The 17,430-nt window shown below is 39.6% G+C and overlaps 2 protein-coding genes and 1 long non-coding RNA gene across 4 annotated transcripts; 2 read left to right on the top strand and 1 right to left on the bottom strand.

Moving 5' to 3' along the window:
• The first annotated feature begins 7,243 nt into the window (after positions 1-7,243).
• LOC134212253 (density-regulated protein homolog) lies at positions 7,244-8,113 on the top strand. The gene is made up of 2 exons (XM_062689925.1): positions 7,244-7,368; positions 7,431-8,113. Exon 2 carries the CDS (start codon positions 7,432-7,434, stop codon positions 8,038-8,040), a length of 609 nt encoding a protein of 202 aa, XP_062545909.1. The 5' UTR covers positions 7,244-7,368; position 7,431; the 3' UTR covers positions 8,041-8,113.
• Positions 8,056-8,760, bottom strand: LOC134212254 (DNA-directed RNA polymerase III subunit RPC9-like). Its single transcript, XM_062689941.1, has 2 exons — positions 8,581-8,760; positions 8,056-8,527 (listed from the first exon to the last, which is right to left on the bottom strand). The coding sequence occupies exons 1-2, from the start codon at positions 8,586-8,588 to the stop codon at positions 8,149-8,151; spliced, it is 387 nt and encodes a 128-aa protein (XP_062545925.1). The 5' UTR covers positions 8,589-8,760; the 3' UTR covers positions 8,056-8,148.
• A 4,241-nt stretch (positions 8,761-13,001) lies between these two features.
• Positions 13,002-15,459, top strand: LOC134212244 (uncharacterized). Of its 2 annotated transcripts, none has more exons than XR_009979229.1 (3): positions 13,002-13,211; positions 14,576-15,076; positions 15,156-15,459. It is a non-coding gene; the product is annotated as an uncharacterized LOC134212244 (long non-coding RNA). The 2 variants fall into 2 exon arrangements; XR_009979226.1 differs by lacking the exon at positions 13,002-13,211 and adding an exon at positions 14,378-14,481.
• Positions 15,460-17,430: the final 1,971 nt, after the last annotated feature.

Raw genomic sequence — 17,430 nt, 5'->3', positions numbered from 1 at the left:
CTCACTTCTCATCCACTTTTTACTTCTTCCTTCTCGCTTCTCATTTTTTGTTTCTCGGGTCACACCACTCGTTTCTTACTTCTCAGTTCTTACTTCTCACTATTCACTACTTACTCCTCACTTCTCACTTTACACTGCTTACTTCACACTTCTCATTTTTCACTACGTACTTCCTACTTCTCTCTTCTCGCTTCTCACTTTTTCTATCTTAAATCTCACTTATCGTATCTAATCTCTCATTTGTCACTTCTCACTTATCACTTCTCATTTTCCTCTTTTTACCTACAGCTTCTCGCTTCTCAGTTTTCCCTTCCCACATCTCACATGTTTATCTCATTACTCACTTCTCACTATTCACTTCTCGGCTCTCACTTGTCACTTCTCATTTCTTCCTTCTTATTTCTAACTTCTCGCTCTCTCACTTCACTCTCTTCACCCCTTCTTGCTTCTCACTTCTCACAAATTATTTTTCATTTCTCACTTATCACTTCTCATACCTCTCAAATTATCTCATTTCTCACATATCACTTCTCAATTCTCACTTGCCACCTCTCACATCTCACTTCTCACTATTCACTTCTCGCTTCTCACTTATTACTTCTCACTTCCGCACTTCTCGCTTCTCACTGCACACTTCTCGCTTCTTACTTCTCCCTTCTCACTTCTCCCTTCTTGCTACTCACTTCTCACATCTCACATATTACACCTTTTTTCTCATTTCTCAATCCTCACTTCTTCCTTCTCACTTCTCATTCGGCCTAACGGCTGTGGCCAAATGACCTTCGGGACTGACGCTCTAATGACCCAGCATCGTACCTCCATTACATATTCTAAGTGTTTTCCCTTGAAAAGGACTTAGAATATTTTTTTAAAAACCGCGTAAAATCCGAAATTCGCGTAAAAAACAGGGGGGGAGTAAGCCTGTCATCCACGAACAAATCAAGCCTACCTAAGATGTATTATCCGGGCCTCGCCGCTTGGAAAAGGCGGGCCACCCTGGGCCACCCCGCTTGGCAAGTGTAACATTTTTCGAACTGGAATCTTGTAGGATATTGGTTAACTTACACTACTGCTGACTAACAAAAAAATTGTGGGATTGTTTATTTACATTTGCTTCATACTACATGCAGAGGAGGCGCGATGCACCGCATATTACCCCCCTGGTAAAAAACGACTTTTCCAAAAATCGATAAAAAATCAACTTTTTAAAATTTCCACGTGATCTCAAAACTTTTTCGAAAAATCGCGTAAAAAATAAAAACCGCGTAAAAAAAACGCGTAAATCCCAAAAACCGCGTGAATCCCAAAATCCGCGTAAAAAAAGTCGCGTAAAAAGCGACCCGCGTAAAAAGAGACCCCAGTGTATTCTCAAAGCACTCTCTGCAGTTCTTCATCGTAAATTGTGCCATCGAGCTGCAAATCACTGTTTGTCGATAAATATTCCAGCGAACATTATTCATAAACTCGGAAAAAACATGATGGGTTCGCGCACTAAATCCCCGTTTTGAGTGAAAAGTTTCTAAAACTAAGTACTTTTTGACGTAGGACTTACGTCTCTCTTTACTATACCGGGTGTCATTTCAAAATATTCAAATCGACCGCGTTACGCTATGTTGAAAGATTTTAAACGTTAATAGCGTTCGTCTCAGTGGACGAATTTCTGCGGTAAGCCCCTAAATCGACAGATTTCAAGTATGCCTTCCATGTCCATGCTTGATAAGATCCGAAAAACTTGTTTCAATAGGCATGAAACTGTTTTCAATGAAAAACATTGAGATCAAGGGAACCTATAAATATGGGTACCGCATAATTCTTGCATCATTCCATTACCACGTTCTGATTGGTGCAGACACCAGCGAATGAGCAGCCGCTGGGTCTGCCGAGAAGCCATAAAATAGCGCAACGTGATTTTTTCCTTTCATTCTGACCGGGACAAGCGAAGCAACCGCATCATCGATTGAACAGCACTCACACCTTTTAGCAGGGAATGAAGTCTGCACCGACCGCTTTTTCGGCTCGACACCATCGAAGCTATCATCATCAGCCGAAACCTAGCCAGTACATCATCAGTCCACCCTACAGACCCGACAAAGCAGCAATGCTGAGCAGATACCGGCAGCAGCAGCAGAGTCGAGCCGAGACCGGCCGGCATCGGTGCTGAGCGGAGACAGGCTGAAAAAAAAAAGCCACATGATGCAGCATGTATGTCCAAAAAACAAACGGTTCTTCAGAGAGCCAATAATAGAGATCAATATCAATGCTTTCAATACCCTTCGGGATAGAAATTGTACTTGGGTGCCAAATCCAATATTCTAGAGATAAAATTTTATGCGTAATTTCTTAAATAGCGTCAAAACTACAGTGGATAATTTTTCTGATTTAACCGCGAAGTGAACGAAGGACTTCGCTTGATCATGCCTTTAAAGATACATAAGATGTCCAAATCTCTCAAATAATCTTATTTGGGTAAAAAAACACCGATAACAGCTCAAACATTAATAAACTATCAATCGATTTTTCATCAAATGTTGGATTTTTTAGCATTGATAAAAAAAAATGTAGATAAACATTGTTTGATACTGACCGCACACAAAGCGAACGTACCTGAATGTTCATCCCATGTTACCAATTCTAAATCTTATCACCCGAAATCCCATGTCCGGGTGTTTCCTTCCTTCTACTACTAATATTGTCGGGCCGCCACCAAACCGGACCGCGCGATTGAGCACTCGATTGAGTCGCGACAATTTGAAATATTTCATTAGTAGTGCGCATCATGCACGCATGGATGTACTATCATGCGCACTAACCAGAAATGAGTTGCGACGTCTGATAACTGCAGATATTTCATTTTATTGAAAACAAATTTTCGATTTTCTACTATACATGGAATAATGTTGTCTCAGAAAAGAACACGTACTTCCCACTTGAACTGCAATTCTAAGCTCGCTTGCCCGGCTTATTGGCCTGTATCTAGCGAAAAGTCCCGTTAGGAAATAGACGCCAGCAGCGAGCAACAAGCGTAAAAAAGAAGAAACCCTTTTCGAACGCGTTGGTACACGGTAAAAAATATACACGTCCATGCGAACTGTTCTGCATTTGAATTTGCACTACTTTGGAATCAAATCAATATCAATAGCTGAGCTCGTCGCATTCAAAGACCACCACTTCCATTTGACGTGCACAATGTTTTGAATATAAAACAACAAAATAAAATAAAATAGAATTACCCCAAACGAAGGACTTCGCTTGATCATGCCTTTAAAGATACATAAGATGTCCAAATCTCTCAAATAATCTTATTTGGGTAAAAAAAACACCGATAACAGCTCAAACATTAATAAACTATCAATCGATTTTTCATCAAATGTTGGATTTTTTGGCATTGATAAAAAAAAATGTAGATAAACATTGTTTGATACTGACCGCACACAAAGCGAACGTACCTGAATGTTCATCCCATGTTACCAATTCTAAATCTTATCACCCGAAATCCCATGTCCGGGTGTTTCCTTCCTTCTACTACTAATAATGTTGTCTCAGAAAAGAACACGTACTTCCTACTTGAACTGCAATTCTAAGCTCGCTTGCCCGGCTTATTGGCCTGTATCTAGCGAAAAGTCCCGTTAGGAAATAGACGCCAGCAGCGAGCAACAAGCGTAAAAAAGAAGAAACCCTTTTCGAACGCGTTGGTAATGATGACGCTTTGGCTGACAAAGAAGCGGGATACAAGACACTAGCTGATTGGCCCACCAATTGGGAAGCAGAGAAGATTCAAAATAAGGTATAAAAGAAAAGTGCATTCGCTCGCAGAGCATTCAGTCTTTTTTATACCATCACTAGAAATTCGCGGTTATTTGAAAAGATCGTTTTCTTACTTTTTGCACATGGCCGAAGCAAACAGCCTTTTTCAAGGCTCTAAGAGTTAAAAATAATGTTCTCCTTCAGTCGCTATCGCACTGATTAGAAGGCTCTTCAGTGGAAGGGCTGAGATACAGTCTACATCCCCTCCTGGGCCAACTTGTGGTTTGTTTCAGGCAGTCCTTTAGTGGGAAGGTTGCCACTGTCGAGGCTTATATTTCGTGACCGGACCGGACAGATACTTCCTGAATTTTTTTTTATGATTCTTGTTCGAGGTAGATTTGATTTCTGTGTCGGTTTGATGAGAATATTTTGCCAAGGAATGGTATGCAACGCCGATTATTTATCCAAAATAGTTGATTTGAAAAATTTGGACATATTATGTATCTTAAAGGCATGGTCAAGTCAAGTCCTACGTCCACTTAGCGGTTATGTCACAGACATTACCCACTGTTCGTTTTTACGCGATTTTTTCGTATGAATTTGTATTTTGGCCATAACTGTCGATCCCATAGTCCGACCTGGCCAATTTCAAATAGGAAACAATGGGACAGGATTCTGCGTCGAATGCAACTTGTTGCGAGCAAATCGATTGAGGATAAGTGCCCGAAAAATGAGTGACATTTTCGTATTTTGGCCATAACTTTCGATCCCATAGTCCGATCTGGCCAATTTTCAATAAGAAAATATGAGACATTCTGCGTCAAATGCAATTTAATGCGAGCAAATCGGTTGAGAATAAGTGCCCGAAAAATGAGTGACATTTTTTACGCGATTTTTTCGTATGAATTTGTATTTTGGCCATAGCTTCTGATCCCATAGTTCAATCTGGCCAATTTCAAATAGGAAACAATGGGACAGGATTCTGCGTCGAATGCAGCTTGTTGCGAGCAAATTTATTGAGGATAAGTGCCCGAAAAATGAGTGACATTTTTTACGCGATTTTTTCATATGAATTTGTATTTTGGTCATAACTTTCGATCCCATAGTCCGATCTGGTCAATTTCAAATAGGAAACAATGGGACAGGATTCTGCGTCGAATGCAGCTTGTTGCGAGCAAATCAGTTGAGGATAAGTGCCCGAAAGATGAGTGACATTTTCTACGCAATTTTTTGGTATGAATTTGTATTTTGGCCATAGCTTCTGATCCCATAGTCCGATCTGGCCAATTTCAAATAGGAAACAATGCGACAAGATTCTGCGTCGAATGCAACTTGTTGCGAGCAAATCGGTTGAGAATAAGTGCCCGAAAAATGAGTGACATTTTTTACGCGATTTTTTCGTATGAATTTGTATTTTGGCCATAACTGTCGATCCCATAGTCCGATCTGGCCAATTTCAAATAGGAAACAATGGGACAGGATTCTGCGTTGAATGCAACTTGTTGCGAGCAATTCGATTGAGGATAAGTGCCCGAAAAATGAGTGACATTTTTTGAGTAGTTTTGCGCACACACACACACACATACACACACATACACACACACATACACACACATACACACACACATACACACACACACACAGACATCACCTCAATTAGTCGAACTGAGTCGATTGGTATATAACACTATGGGTCTCCGGGCCTTCTATAAAAAGTTTGTTTTTGGAGCGATCATATAGCCTTTACCGTATACTTAGTATACGAGAAAGGCAAAAATGATAAAGACGAATTTCTTTGCCAGATTTTTAATTTGTAGCATGCCAGACTTTTCCCAAAAAGTAGTGGCAACCCTGGTCACAACTCGCAGATCGCCTGGGGAGGGATCGTCAAGCCCTTGTACGTAGTCCCTGCTGCCCCTGCCTTCTGCGAATGAATGAAAGTAATTATTTTCATCAAGTTTTTATTTTCATCAGTGTAGTTGATTTTTTTTGCTGAGGAATCAGAACTGTTGTAGTATGTATAACCATATTTTAATGTACGTGTCGTTTGGCCCCAAGCACAACTAAACACATGGTCAGTCATATGCCATGACTCGTACCCATCCCGGCATTAAGGTAGCCTCACACCTCGGGAATTTGATCCGCGGATTTTTTCCCCATGTATTTTTGCATATGCGATGTTTTCGGGATTTGGGCACGGAAAATCAAAATCCCGGCCCCATTTAAAATGCACGGGGACCAAAATCCGGCGGAAAATTTTCCCGAGGTGTAAGGTAGCCTTTATGTGGTGTTGATTATGAAACCAATCACTTTCCGTGGATAAGCAGACCAAATCTCTCTGTGCTAATTGTCGTATTCCAGCCGAAAACGGCTAAATGGAATCCGCCGTTGAAGAGCGGTGCGACTGTTCGTTTTAAAATTCGACAACAAACTGCCGGTGCAATCTTCGTCGTTGCTACTCAACCCGATGGCGCTACCAACACCATCTCATACTGCGGTGGCAGCAATGCGCTAGCATTGCCATACCCCACCGCGCAACCTCTCCCAGCCCCTCACAAGCTACCGATTCATTGGCATACGCTTAAATGAAGCAAAGTTCGTCAGAAAATTCAATATGTTGCTCTCCATACTCTCAAATACTCAATCATGCACAGATTCTTTCACGATAGAGATCAGTATTAGCGCATATGCAAAATTGAGAATTCGAATCAAGTCTAATGTAAAACTTGCCACATTGTACGGTAAATTGGGGCACGCGAAATATGTGATTTCACGATTGGTATATTTGATTGTTTATGTTTAATGTACAATCCGCAATAGCAGAATCAATTCATAGTCTAGAATCACTTATACAAACTAAAATCATTAGCCGCTTGCTCTGAATACTACACTAATTTTATTCTTCTTCATCCACCATCGCTGCCTCAGCCGTCATCGGCCTCTATAACCGTGAACTCCGAGCGATGCGATGGGCGATTGCATCCATCGCAACCGATACCACTGCATCCGAGCATCATCAAGCACAGAATAAAAACAAAGCCGCCCTGCCCACTACTTTCATGCATATTCGCAGACCCACCACACACCGACAGCTCTCCCGCTGGCGACTGCATGCATGCATTAGGGTCTCGCCGACATTTCTCACCAACACGAACGCAGGTTCGTGGTTGCAAACAATCCCATTTGATTTTGCCGTGACAGCTGCTCGTGGTTGCAAACAAACCGAGTAAAAGTGTGAGTGAAACGTGCGTGTACGTACACGATCGCTGAAAGCCTAATGGAGACCGCGCTGACGTAGTGTGATGATGACGTTGTGACATGATGGGTTCGCGCACTAAATCCCCGTTTTGAGTGAAAAGTTTCTAAAACTAGGTACTTTTTTCTAATCGTGTACGTCTCTGTTTATTGCTATTCGTCAATAGGTGGCACTGTCTTCACTTTTGCTTCAAATTGTAGTAGGATTTCGATGTTTGATTTCGATGATTGGCGATGATGATGACAATAACATCATTTTTCATGATTTTCATGTGTAAGTAAACGTCAGGTCTTTCTCCGCTGTGTCGCGAATCCAATAAAGAATAATCGTAAATTCACATTTTTAAGGAATACAAGTTTAAGTTATATGTAAATATTACAACATACTTTCTATAATCATGATACTTCAAATGAATTCTTTTTCTTCCTAGAATGGTCAGTGAAATTCCCGCCAAGCTTCAAATCGGCCCCAAGGATGGAATTAGCTATCCCTTGTCGGTGCAGTACTGCGGACACTGCTCGATGCCCCTCGAGTACTGCGAATACTATCCGGACTACGAGAAGTGCAAACAGTGGCTAGAGAGGAACCTTCCGTCGGAATTTGAAAGACTGAAAACTGGCGCAGCGTCGGGTGGAAATGTAGCGACATCAGGCGCCCCCGGCGAGGGCAGTACCCCCGATGGCGAAGGTGCGAATGCCGCCGGCGAAGAGGACAAAAAGCGCCAGAAGCGTGGCGGAAAAGGAATGATGAAAACAAAGAAAGCCAAGGATGACGGACCAAAGAAGATTTGCGTTTCCCGGTCGGCTCGCGGTAAGAAGAAATCCGTAACGGTGGTCACCGGAATGGCCACATTTGACGTTGACCTGAAAGTGGCGGCCAAGTTTTTCGGAACCAAGTTTGCATGCGGTTCGTCGGTGACGGGAGACGATGAAATCGTGATTCAGGGCGACGTCAAGGACGACCTGTTTGATGTGATTCCCGAAAAGTGGCCGGAAATTGATGAAGATTTTATTGAAGATCTGGGCGATCAGAAGCGGTAGGCGAATGACGCAAACTACAATTGCCGGGATTAATTTATTCTCAAGTAATGCATAATAAAATATTCTAAACTAATTTCTTAATATAAGAAACGATTGATCGGATGAATGTTACTCCGATCCCTCTATCCGCTGACCAGCTCCTATCCGTAACTTAGCCGTGCACTCGAGAATATGATTAACCTGCTCATCGGTCAGTCGTTCGTCGGAATCCTCGATCATGATTTGAATATGTAGCGCCGATCCGGGCGGATCGTTGATCATCATCAGACACTCATTCTTGGTCAGGTTGAATTGCTTCATATCCTTCAGAAACTGCACCACCGATTCGGCGCTTTGCTCTTTGCATGGGGTGTCCTCGAGATACTGTAGCGTTTCGTACGTAATGGTGGCCAAATTCCGAAGTCCGTGCTTTTTCTTGCTGCTTTTCATGTTTTTCAACGTCGCCATAACCTCGAAATTGGTGAGAATGGCCGCATTTGGATTAACACTGGAATCAGTACTGGATTGAAACTAATTGTACGAATTCAATGAATGACTTACATTTCCATTTTCAATGCTGGCGATGTTTTGCGTCGGAAATTCTAGATCACTTAACTGAGTGTAACTTTGCACGCAAGCAACTCCACAAGAGCAAAACTTTGAATAATTTTTGTTTTGATTTGATCATTATCCAATGCAATAAATACTAAGGTATGGAAATCCATATATATTGTGTGCGTGCCTTTCGTGTGTGGCGAAAAAGCTTTCACTATATTACATTCCAACGAGCTGCCATAAGAAGCCGTGCAAATTACGTCACCATTTCCTGTTTTAATTTTCCATCATCCTACTAATACATTTGCATTTGGTCTTTTTCCTCACCTTTTAGTCATTTGGTCCCTCTTATGGCCCACACATAGATGAGTGACGTTTGGGACACGCACACTAATGCAAATCAATACCAAATTTTCTAAACGACTTTATCTGCTTTCGTAAACAAAGATTCAAACGTCGATTTGACGAATAAGCCATTTTATAGAAAGCTCAAATGACAGGAGACCAAATACTAATATTTACATTTTACAAGGAACATTTGCGAAAATGAAATGAAATGATGATGATGATGACGAAATGATGATGGTTTACATGCAAATTTACCAAATCAAAGACCGAGCCCTCCACTCAAAATTTCGATCAGCTGTTCGAATCTGTCTCATAAAATGGCTTATCGTGCCAACACCATCAATAGTAGGGATCCTATATTAAGAGATGTGCGAATACTTTTCCAGACGATTTAGCAACGCTGTTACTTTCGTAAACAAACGCTGCCAGCACTTGCCGCAGCGAAAAATGTTAAGGCTTACACATGACTTTACATTCGAAGACACTTTTTGATTATTTTATCTATCCTCGAGCAGTGCATTTTCGCTAAAATTAAAGAACAATACGAATGAACACGATATAAGGCATCAACTAGACTATTTTTACTTACGAAAGCAAAACAAATTGTTCATTCGATAAAACTTTTCATAAAATCTATTTCACAAAAATCGCAATACCTTTCGATCTGCAACAATAACGATGTTCATTTGGCTCAGATTTTGACAGTTCTCAATGCTCGATTGGCTCAAGATGGCCGCTTTCGCATATCTCTGAATGTAGGATCCCTAATCAATAGGTAGCAGAAACCTTCCCTACGTGTTGATGGTGTTGGTTTGCGTGGGAGATCTATCATGGGCCAAACACAATGGGTACGTTTACGTGCGTTTTGACAGTTTTTCCATTGAAAAAACGCACGCAAACGTATCCATTGTGTTTGGCCCATCAGATTCGTCAAATCGACGTATACCCAGGGTTGCCACATATACAGATTTTTCTGTATTTTACAGATTTCTGAGGTAAGGTTTTGACCAAGAATCTGTATATACAGATATACAGATTTTTGTCAAATTTGCAGATTTTACAGATTTCTTGAGGATTTCAGTACCAAAAATTATTGCAAATCACTTTTAATGATCTGTAAAATGATCTTATTAAAAGCCATTTTGAGATAAACTTAATTTTAATTCAAAAATACAGAACATATGGTCTCTGATAGATTTTGTTCTTAATTGGCAATTAAATGATTTTGAAATTCGATCAGATTATGATTCGGAAAATGTTCAGATTATGTTTTAATACATGTGGTTTCGGAAAACGCTCTAAAAATAATACTAAAGAATCTGGTCTAACTATCATTGATCATATCTGAAATACTTTGAAACAGTTTAACAGTGCTTCTTTTCAGTGTGTCTGAAGATTAGTCCAATAAAGTTGTTGTGCATGTGGCTATAATGGATCCTTGACATATGTTATTAATAAATGGTCAATGATTAAACCTTGAGAAAGCAAACATTGTTGCTTGTATTCCTTTATTTGTAATCCTTGGAAAGAAATGTGCAAAAAAATGGCTAAATATTGACATGTCTGACATGTCTTTCAAAACTAACTTTATTAAAGACGACTTTAATTTGGTTCAGATGGATACAGATTTTCAATACAGATTTTTTGACTTGAGATACAGATATAAAGATTTTCTGGGGCAAAAATACAGATTTAAATGTGGCAACCCTGCGTATACCCTCCCCCTCCCCGACTTGTCCTGCAGTATCCCCACCTTATCCGGACATCACTAATTCAACGGTTATATGAAATGTTTGAAGCTAAGTACGCCTTTTTTTTTCTAGTTAGGGCGCTTTTTAGTTGGGGGCTCTCTATAAACTAAACCACGATGACGTCTCGCTTCGATTTTCAGTAAGAAGAAAACCTCACCTGAGGGCAAAGTTTACAAAAAAAGAACATTAACGTGAACATCCGGTGAACTAAAAGCTCCGAATTTACTCAAAAGTTCATCGGCCCGCAGCGGATGTCATTTTTTCGAGCGAAAAGAAGAAGAATCGTGAACAAAGAAGACGCTCGTGGTTAAGTCAACCCCGTGGCAAGAGATGCTTCTCAGCGTAGCGAACATCTTCATGGATATGCCCAGCATACCTTTTGTAAAGTACTTCTCCCGAATCGTGCGTCTACAAGCAACTAGATTTTATCCAAAATATTATTGGCCACACATTTTCAATTTGTTCAAAAATAATACCAGGTATTATGGACATGAAAATATAATCCTGAAACATCTTTCTGCACACCATTTATTTCATTTCAATTTTATTAATGAATGTTGTTCGATTTGCATCCCCGGACCATTTCAACTGTGATGCTCACCACAGTATAAACAATAATAATATTTTTTGTTTGATTCGGAGCGGGAGAACAAGTTACGAAATATGATTTCTTGTAGCGTTTGATTTCACCTATCGATTCACTCCAAGTCGAAAGTTTATTATATTTTATCATCAAAAAACATAATTCCCATGGTCAAAGATGTAAATCTTGCAAATTATTCCGAAAACAATATTCAGATTTAACCAAAACAAATAGTAAACAAAACACATGATGTTTATTTTGGTACAATAACAACGGACGGTAATGAGCTACCGTCCGTGGACATGGTGGCTATTGTCAAACCCCTTGTGATAGTATAGGACGCCAGGGGGGTGGGTTAAGTCCATGGGGCGAAACCCCATTAAAAAAGCAGCTAAACGTCAGAATGTGATGTCAAAAACACGTTGACGTTCTGTTTCCGTGTTTGGCGGGATCGATATTTTCTGGCGCGTAAAATTTTGCTTTGTTCAATACAAAAAGTAAACAACATTAACGCTGGTCAAAACGCCCCGATGAGCGAACGGCATTCGCTAGTAAGCCATTTTATAGAAAGCTCAAATGACAGGAGACCAAATACTAATATTTCTCGGGTACTTATTCAAAAGGACGTATGTGATTTTGTAAACAAAAATTCAAACGTCGATTTGTCCAATCTGATAACACTCCCACGCAAACCATCACCACAGACAGGTAGGGGAAGCCTTCGGCTACTTGTTGGTGGTGTTGGTTTGCGTGGGAGTGCCATCAGATTGGACAAATCGACGTTTGAATCTTTGTTTACAAAATCACATACGTCCTTTTGAATAAGTACCCGAGATTTAAATTTTACAAGGAACATTTGCGAAAATGAAATGAAATGATGATGATGATGACGAAATAATGATAGTTTACATGCAAATTGACCAAAACAAAGACCGAGCCGTCCACTCAAAATTTCGATCAGCTGTTCGAATCGGTCTCATAAAATGGCTTGTTGGGGTGAGATTGTGCCCCAATCAGAGTAATGACACACTGGTGGTATAAGTACCATGGTACAAGAATCTTGAAATAAGTACCATATCAATTATTGTCTTTATTAAAGATAGCCTTGTAATAATTTTCTTGTCCTCTTGTACCATGTTACAAGTACCACAGGTGTGTCCTTAGTATTAGCGAACGATCACCGCATACCATTTCATATTTGATACTTTTTCCGGCCTACCGAATACTAAATACCGATTTTTCTACAGTCAAGCTATACCGATTTATCAAAAATAAACTGGCCACACTGCGGCGCGACGCGACGGACGCGACCGCACACGGAAGAAATAAACTACCCAATAGTGAGTTTAATTCACCCAACCTCGAACATCCGTACGGGAAGCCAAAATTGAGTAAGTAGGGTCGAAGTAGTTTGCCTTTACTCCCATGTTAAAAAAGTACCCAACGGAAAATTCATTGACCCAAATTTAAGTTTAATTCACTCAATTTCGACCTCAGGTAATAAAACTCAACATTGGCTTCCCGTATTGAACTGGCGTCGTTGGATTGTTTGGCTCTTTTGTTTTTGACAACAAAAGAAAGAGTGGATGAAAGCGAAGAGAAAAAATAACTTAAAAGTAAGTTTAAAAGTACTCAATTTTGGGTACTTTTTTTCTTCCGTGCAAGGCGCGAACGATCATTCAAAATCAAACTTAAACGAATGAAACTTTCATCGTTGATCAGTGTTGAGCGTGTTGAGTGTTGTATCGTGTCGTTAGTATCACATCACTTTGCCGTGAAACCTTTTGCCAGGTTTTTGCATTCCCGAGCGTTCTTGCAGCTTTCAGGATAGTGTAAAAATTCATGATAAGTCTTGGTGCCACGATGGATATTCAAAAAAGTGAGCCAATTTCGGATAATTCGCCACCGAATGGTAATCCAAACGTTTCCGGCTCCAGTACCGCCACCAAATCAAGGTTAGTTTTTTAAATTAGGCTACATGGTTAGAAGAAAGTGCCTAATATTTTGTATTTTTCACTCAAATCGGGGAACCAAAATTAAGTTTTGTTTTCTTCCCGGTTAAAATCGTGTACTTATTAATGGGTACTTTTTCTTTACTATTTTCCTCATGAATATCAATTTTGTCTTAGTGCATAATGTAAAACATGATTCTATAACATTCCCCAGAAAACCACTTCCCAGAATGTACCATTCCCCAGAAAACCATTTCCCAGAATGAAACATTCCCCCGAAAACCATTCCCCAGAATGGACCATATCCCAGAATTGTTTTCATACCTTTAAAAAGATTCCTGTAATGAAGAAAAAAGATGTTGGCAACTAAAAAACTGGAATAAAATGAACGGCTCGGAAAAAAAACTACAAAGGAGTACAGTTCAATCTGATATAATAGATTATGTTATACAAAGAGATGCCATTAGTCTTCAAACTTAAACTAATGAATATTAGCATATGGTCCATGGTTCGCCGTGCGGCGCAGCTTAGTCTTGCTGGTATGACATGACCGTTGGAAGGCTCTGCCACATCACATCGAATTTTGAAATACTGCTTCTGATCCTGCTTATACAATGGAGCTTAGTTGACCAAAAAATGCTGACAGTTTTCGAAACATTTTCACGCTTAAAATGTTCGACCGTGTACTTTTCTCATGGTCTTGGTTCACTTGATAAAGTGTACAATGCGCGCCGCAATACTTCCTGTTTCGACGGCATGTTTTAAGGATTCATTCACATAAAGTAATATTTCGGTGAAAGCATTTTTATTGAAATAGAAAAGTATTGAAGTCATTCCAATGTTTTAGTTGCCACCAACCCGTGAGCAACTTGACGTCTTCCGTACATTGTCATTGTACCCCGAAAAATTGGTTCAGGTGGTTCTGTCAAACTTATTTATATCGTGAGCATTTCTCGATTATGCACGCTTAGTTTGGTTTACTTATTTATAGGTACTTCATTCACTCAAATATGGGTAAATTCAATTATACCAATATTATCAGTAAAACATACCCAAAAAATCAGTTAATTTTACTGATTTTCTGAAGAAACCGACTTTACCCATATTTGAGTAATCACTGTTACCCATATTTGGGTGAAAAATTGAACATAAACAAATTCGAGCTGATGGCCACCACGTCCCACGTCGCAATCATTGAAAGTTTTTATTAAGTATTTTATTTATCCTTTCTGGTGTCAAAGTCGATAACCATTTTAGTTCCGGAAGCAGTGAGGTAACTATTTTTAATGTCTTTTATTGCGATTGCTATATTCTGATAATAAATATCGATTTTCGAAACACAACTAAAGTTGCAATTTGTTTTCCAGTTCCTATGTTCCGATCAGCAGCACCACATCCACCTCCTCGCAGGCGCCGATCGACGATTATACAGCAGATAGCAGGAATGGAAACTGATTCCTGAACCATCAGTAGAGAACTTCTGCTTACAGCTGCGAGTCGCTGAACGGCCCAATATGTCCATAAAAGGAAACCGGTTGAAATCTATCAATCCTCCAGCAAGCGTTTCGGTTTGGATATTGGGAGTTCTCGGCATGCCCCGAGATATTCAGAAGATTGCAGATCCCATTCGACATGTCCTAAATTGAATGTCTCACTAACTGTAATATGAAGGACCTCTACTGTGCGAGTGAAAATAACGACAACGCCCAACTCATCAACGGATCTAAAGGCCGGCAGGTGTTAAAAGCTCTAATTGGATTTATCAACTGTACAATAAAGATGGAAAAATCCAGAAAAAGGAAAACGGAGGTGATGCTGATTCATTTTTGAAACTGGAACAAATTTGTTGCAGATAGTCAACTTGGTAGGTAGGTTCAATTATTAGTAAAAATTGTATAGCTTAAAGGAATTATTTTAAATTTAATTGCTACTTTTAATATTTTCCAGATTGTTTTACTATCAGTGGCAACCGTTTAATTGATTGGTACACCAACATATCTGATCATCCGGCACAGTTACCACCTGGAAAGCTGCCACCAGTTACTAAATGCCATGCCGCCAAAGCTCCTCATCAGTATAGTTTTTGCTTTTATTGCCAGCTTACTTGTTCTTCGCTGCTTTTGCTGCGATCGACTCTCCTCCACCATATACGAAGCTTCTGCTGAAGGATGTTCCGAGCCATCCGGGATTACTGCTTTCAGGTTCTGCTGCAGGTAATACAGTAGTAGCCAATCATCCAGCTTCATGGAAGATGAAGATGTAGATGTTTTATGAAAATGTAAATTTAAATACATAGATAAATAAAATATTTTCCTTTATATGTAATATGACAAATAAAATATTTTGCATTATATTTATAGAATTTTTAGGATTTTATCCAAAACGATTTTCAAAACAAAAACAAAAAAAAATCACCCAAATTTAGGTAAATTTCACCTATAATAGAGTACCCACAAATAAGTAAACTTTACCAATATTTTCATAAACCACATGTACTCAAATATGGGTGAATGGCACTTCACCCACAAATAGGTATGTGCACTTTTTCGAGATTATGGGTACTGTTCACCCATATTTGGGTGAACTGAACTAAGCGTGTGGCGTAAACGTAAACGTAATGTTAAAGATGAACCTAATTTTATTTTGTTTTATTATTGTTGATAACACAATTGCATTACTCATTAGCTATTTTGGTATAGGCTCGTATTTACTCAAGCTCTACGGGGCTGAGTTCAATTGATTCTGTCGTACTTGTGATTATCGGAATCATTTTATGAAAAAAGCGAAAACGAAGGTAATGTCCAGTACTAAATACCGTGACAAAAATCATTCCAAACTAAAATTATTATTAGAAAAGAGGCGGTAGCTGATGACTCTAAGATGACCGACTGAAGGTTGAAGGAGCGATTGCCAAAACAAATCATATGGCGGAAATTTACCGATGGTTAAGCCCCAAACGCAATACAACGGAACGGCGACGGAAACGGCAAATTTGACAGAAAATATATGGGCTAACTGTCAAATTTTCCGTTTCCGTTGTATTGCGTTTGGGGCTTTAATTTTCATTGAAAGAGCTTAAATGTCGCATTATATTTCTCTAGTTAATCCGATTGTCAAATCCATACAAATGAACCAAAATAAAACCACAGCCATTTGAAAACAGACAAGATAATATATTTAAACTAGCGAAAGAGACCCAGCTTTGCCCGGGTGTTGCAAATGTCACAATGAATTATTTGCAGCACCGTACGCTAGATCAATTTCCGCGCGTTTGTTTTGTTTTCCTCAACAGCTGACCCAAAATTGTATTCAAATGATTTTTTACATTTCCCCGTTAAATTCACCAACTTTTTGTAGATACAAACCTTGCAGATCCCAAAACGAATCGATTAGGGAAAAAATCTTGCAAATCGGTCAACCCGTTCGCGAGTTAAATCGTCAGGAAGGAAATCTCAACTCATTTTTATTATATAGAAGATGAGGGTATGTAATTTTTAATCTGGAAAATCTGAATTAGCCGGACTAACGAGAGGCTTTCTTTGAGGTAAAAGTAACCTTACACCTTGGGAAAACTTTCCGCCGGATTTTGGTACCCGCGTCCCGTGTATTTTAAATGGGGCCGGGGTTGTGATTATCCGTGCTCAATTTCGAATAATTCGTGCCCAACATCGCATAATATGTAAAACACGCGGGAAAAAAAATTCGCGAACCAAATACCCGAGGCGTGAGGCTACCTGAATATGAAATTTTGGATTGGAAAGTTTCTCGACTTCCCTCACGCAAACAGATGTTGCAGTTGAAATTATCGTACCGAGGGTTAATTTAAGAATATGCACCGACTATTATTTGCAATTACCAATTCACCCCTGAGACGAGACCTGCAAAGAGGAAAAAATGTAACTTCAGCTGCTGCCAGTCAACTGCTGTCACGAACTGTCAGGTGCTGGGACGGGACTTGCAAAGAGGAAAAAATGTAACTTCATCTGCAATCAGCAAGCGCTGTCACGAATTGTCAGATGCAACCAGCACCTTTTTGTGTGAAAGTATTGGTATCCATCAAAAAGTATTCCGAACGATTTTGTTTTACGAGTACTTTTTCACTTTGAAAAGTATTCTAGAATAACTGAACAGCTTAATATTGAACAGTTATGAATACGTGTTTTATTCCAGATAGGAAAACCTCTTTAAAATAAGATTATAAATCCGTAAATTGCAAAACACT

Source organism: Armigeres subalbatus, chromosome 1 (genome assembly GCF_024139115.2).
Source record: "Armigeres subalbatus isolate Guangzhou_Male chromosome 1, GZ_Asu_2, whole genome shotgun sequence".
NCBI classification, from domain to species: Eukaryota; Metazoa; Arthropoda; class Insecta; order Diptera; family Culicidae; genus Armigeres; species Armigeres subalbatus.
Note: the sequence above shows the minus strand (reverse complement) of the source record. Positions and strands in the feature narration are given on the sequence as shown.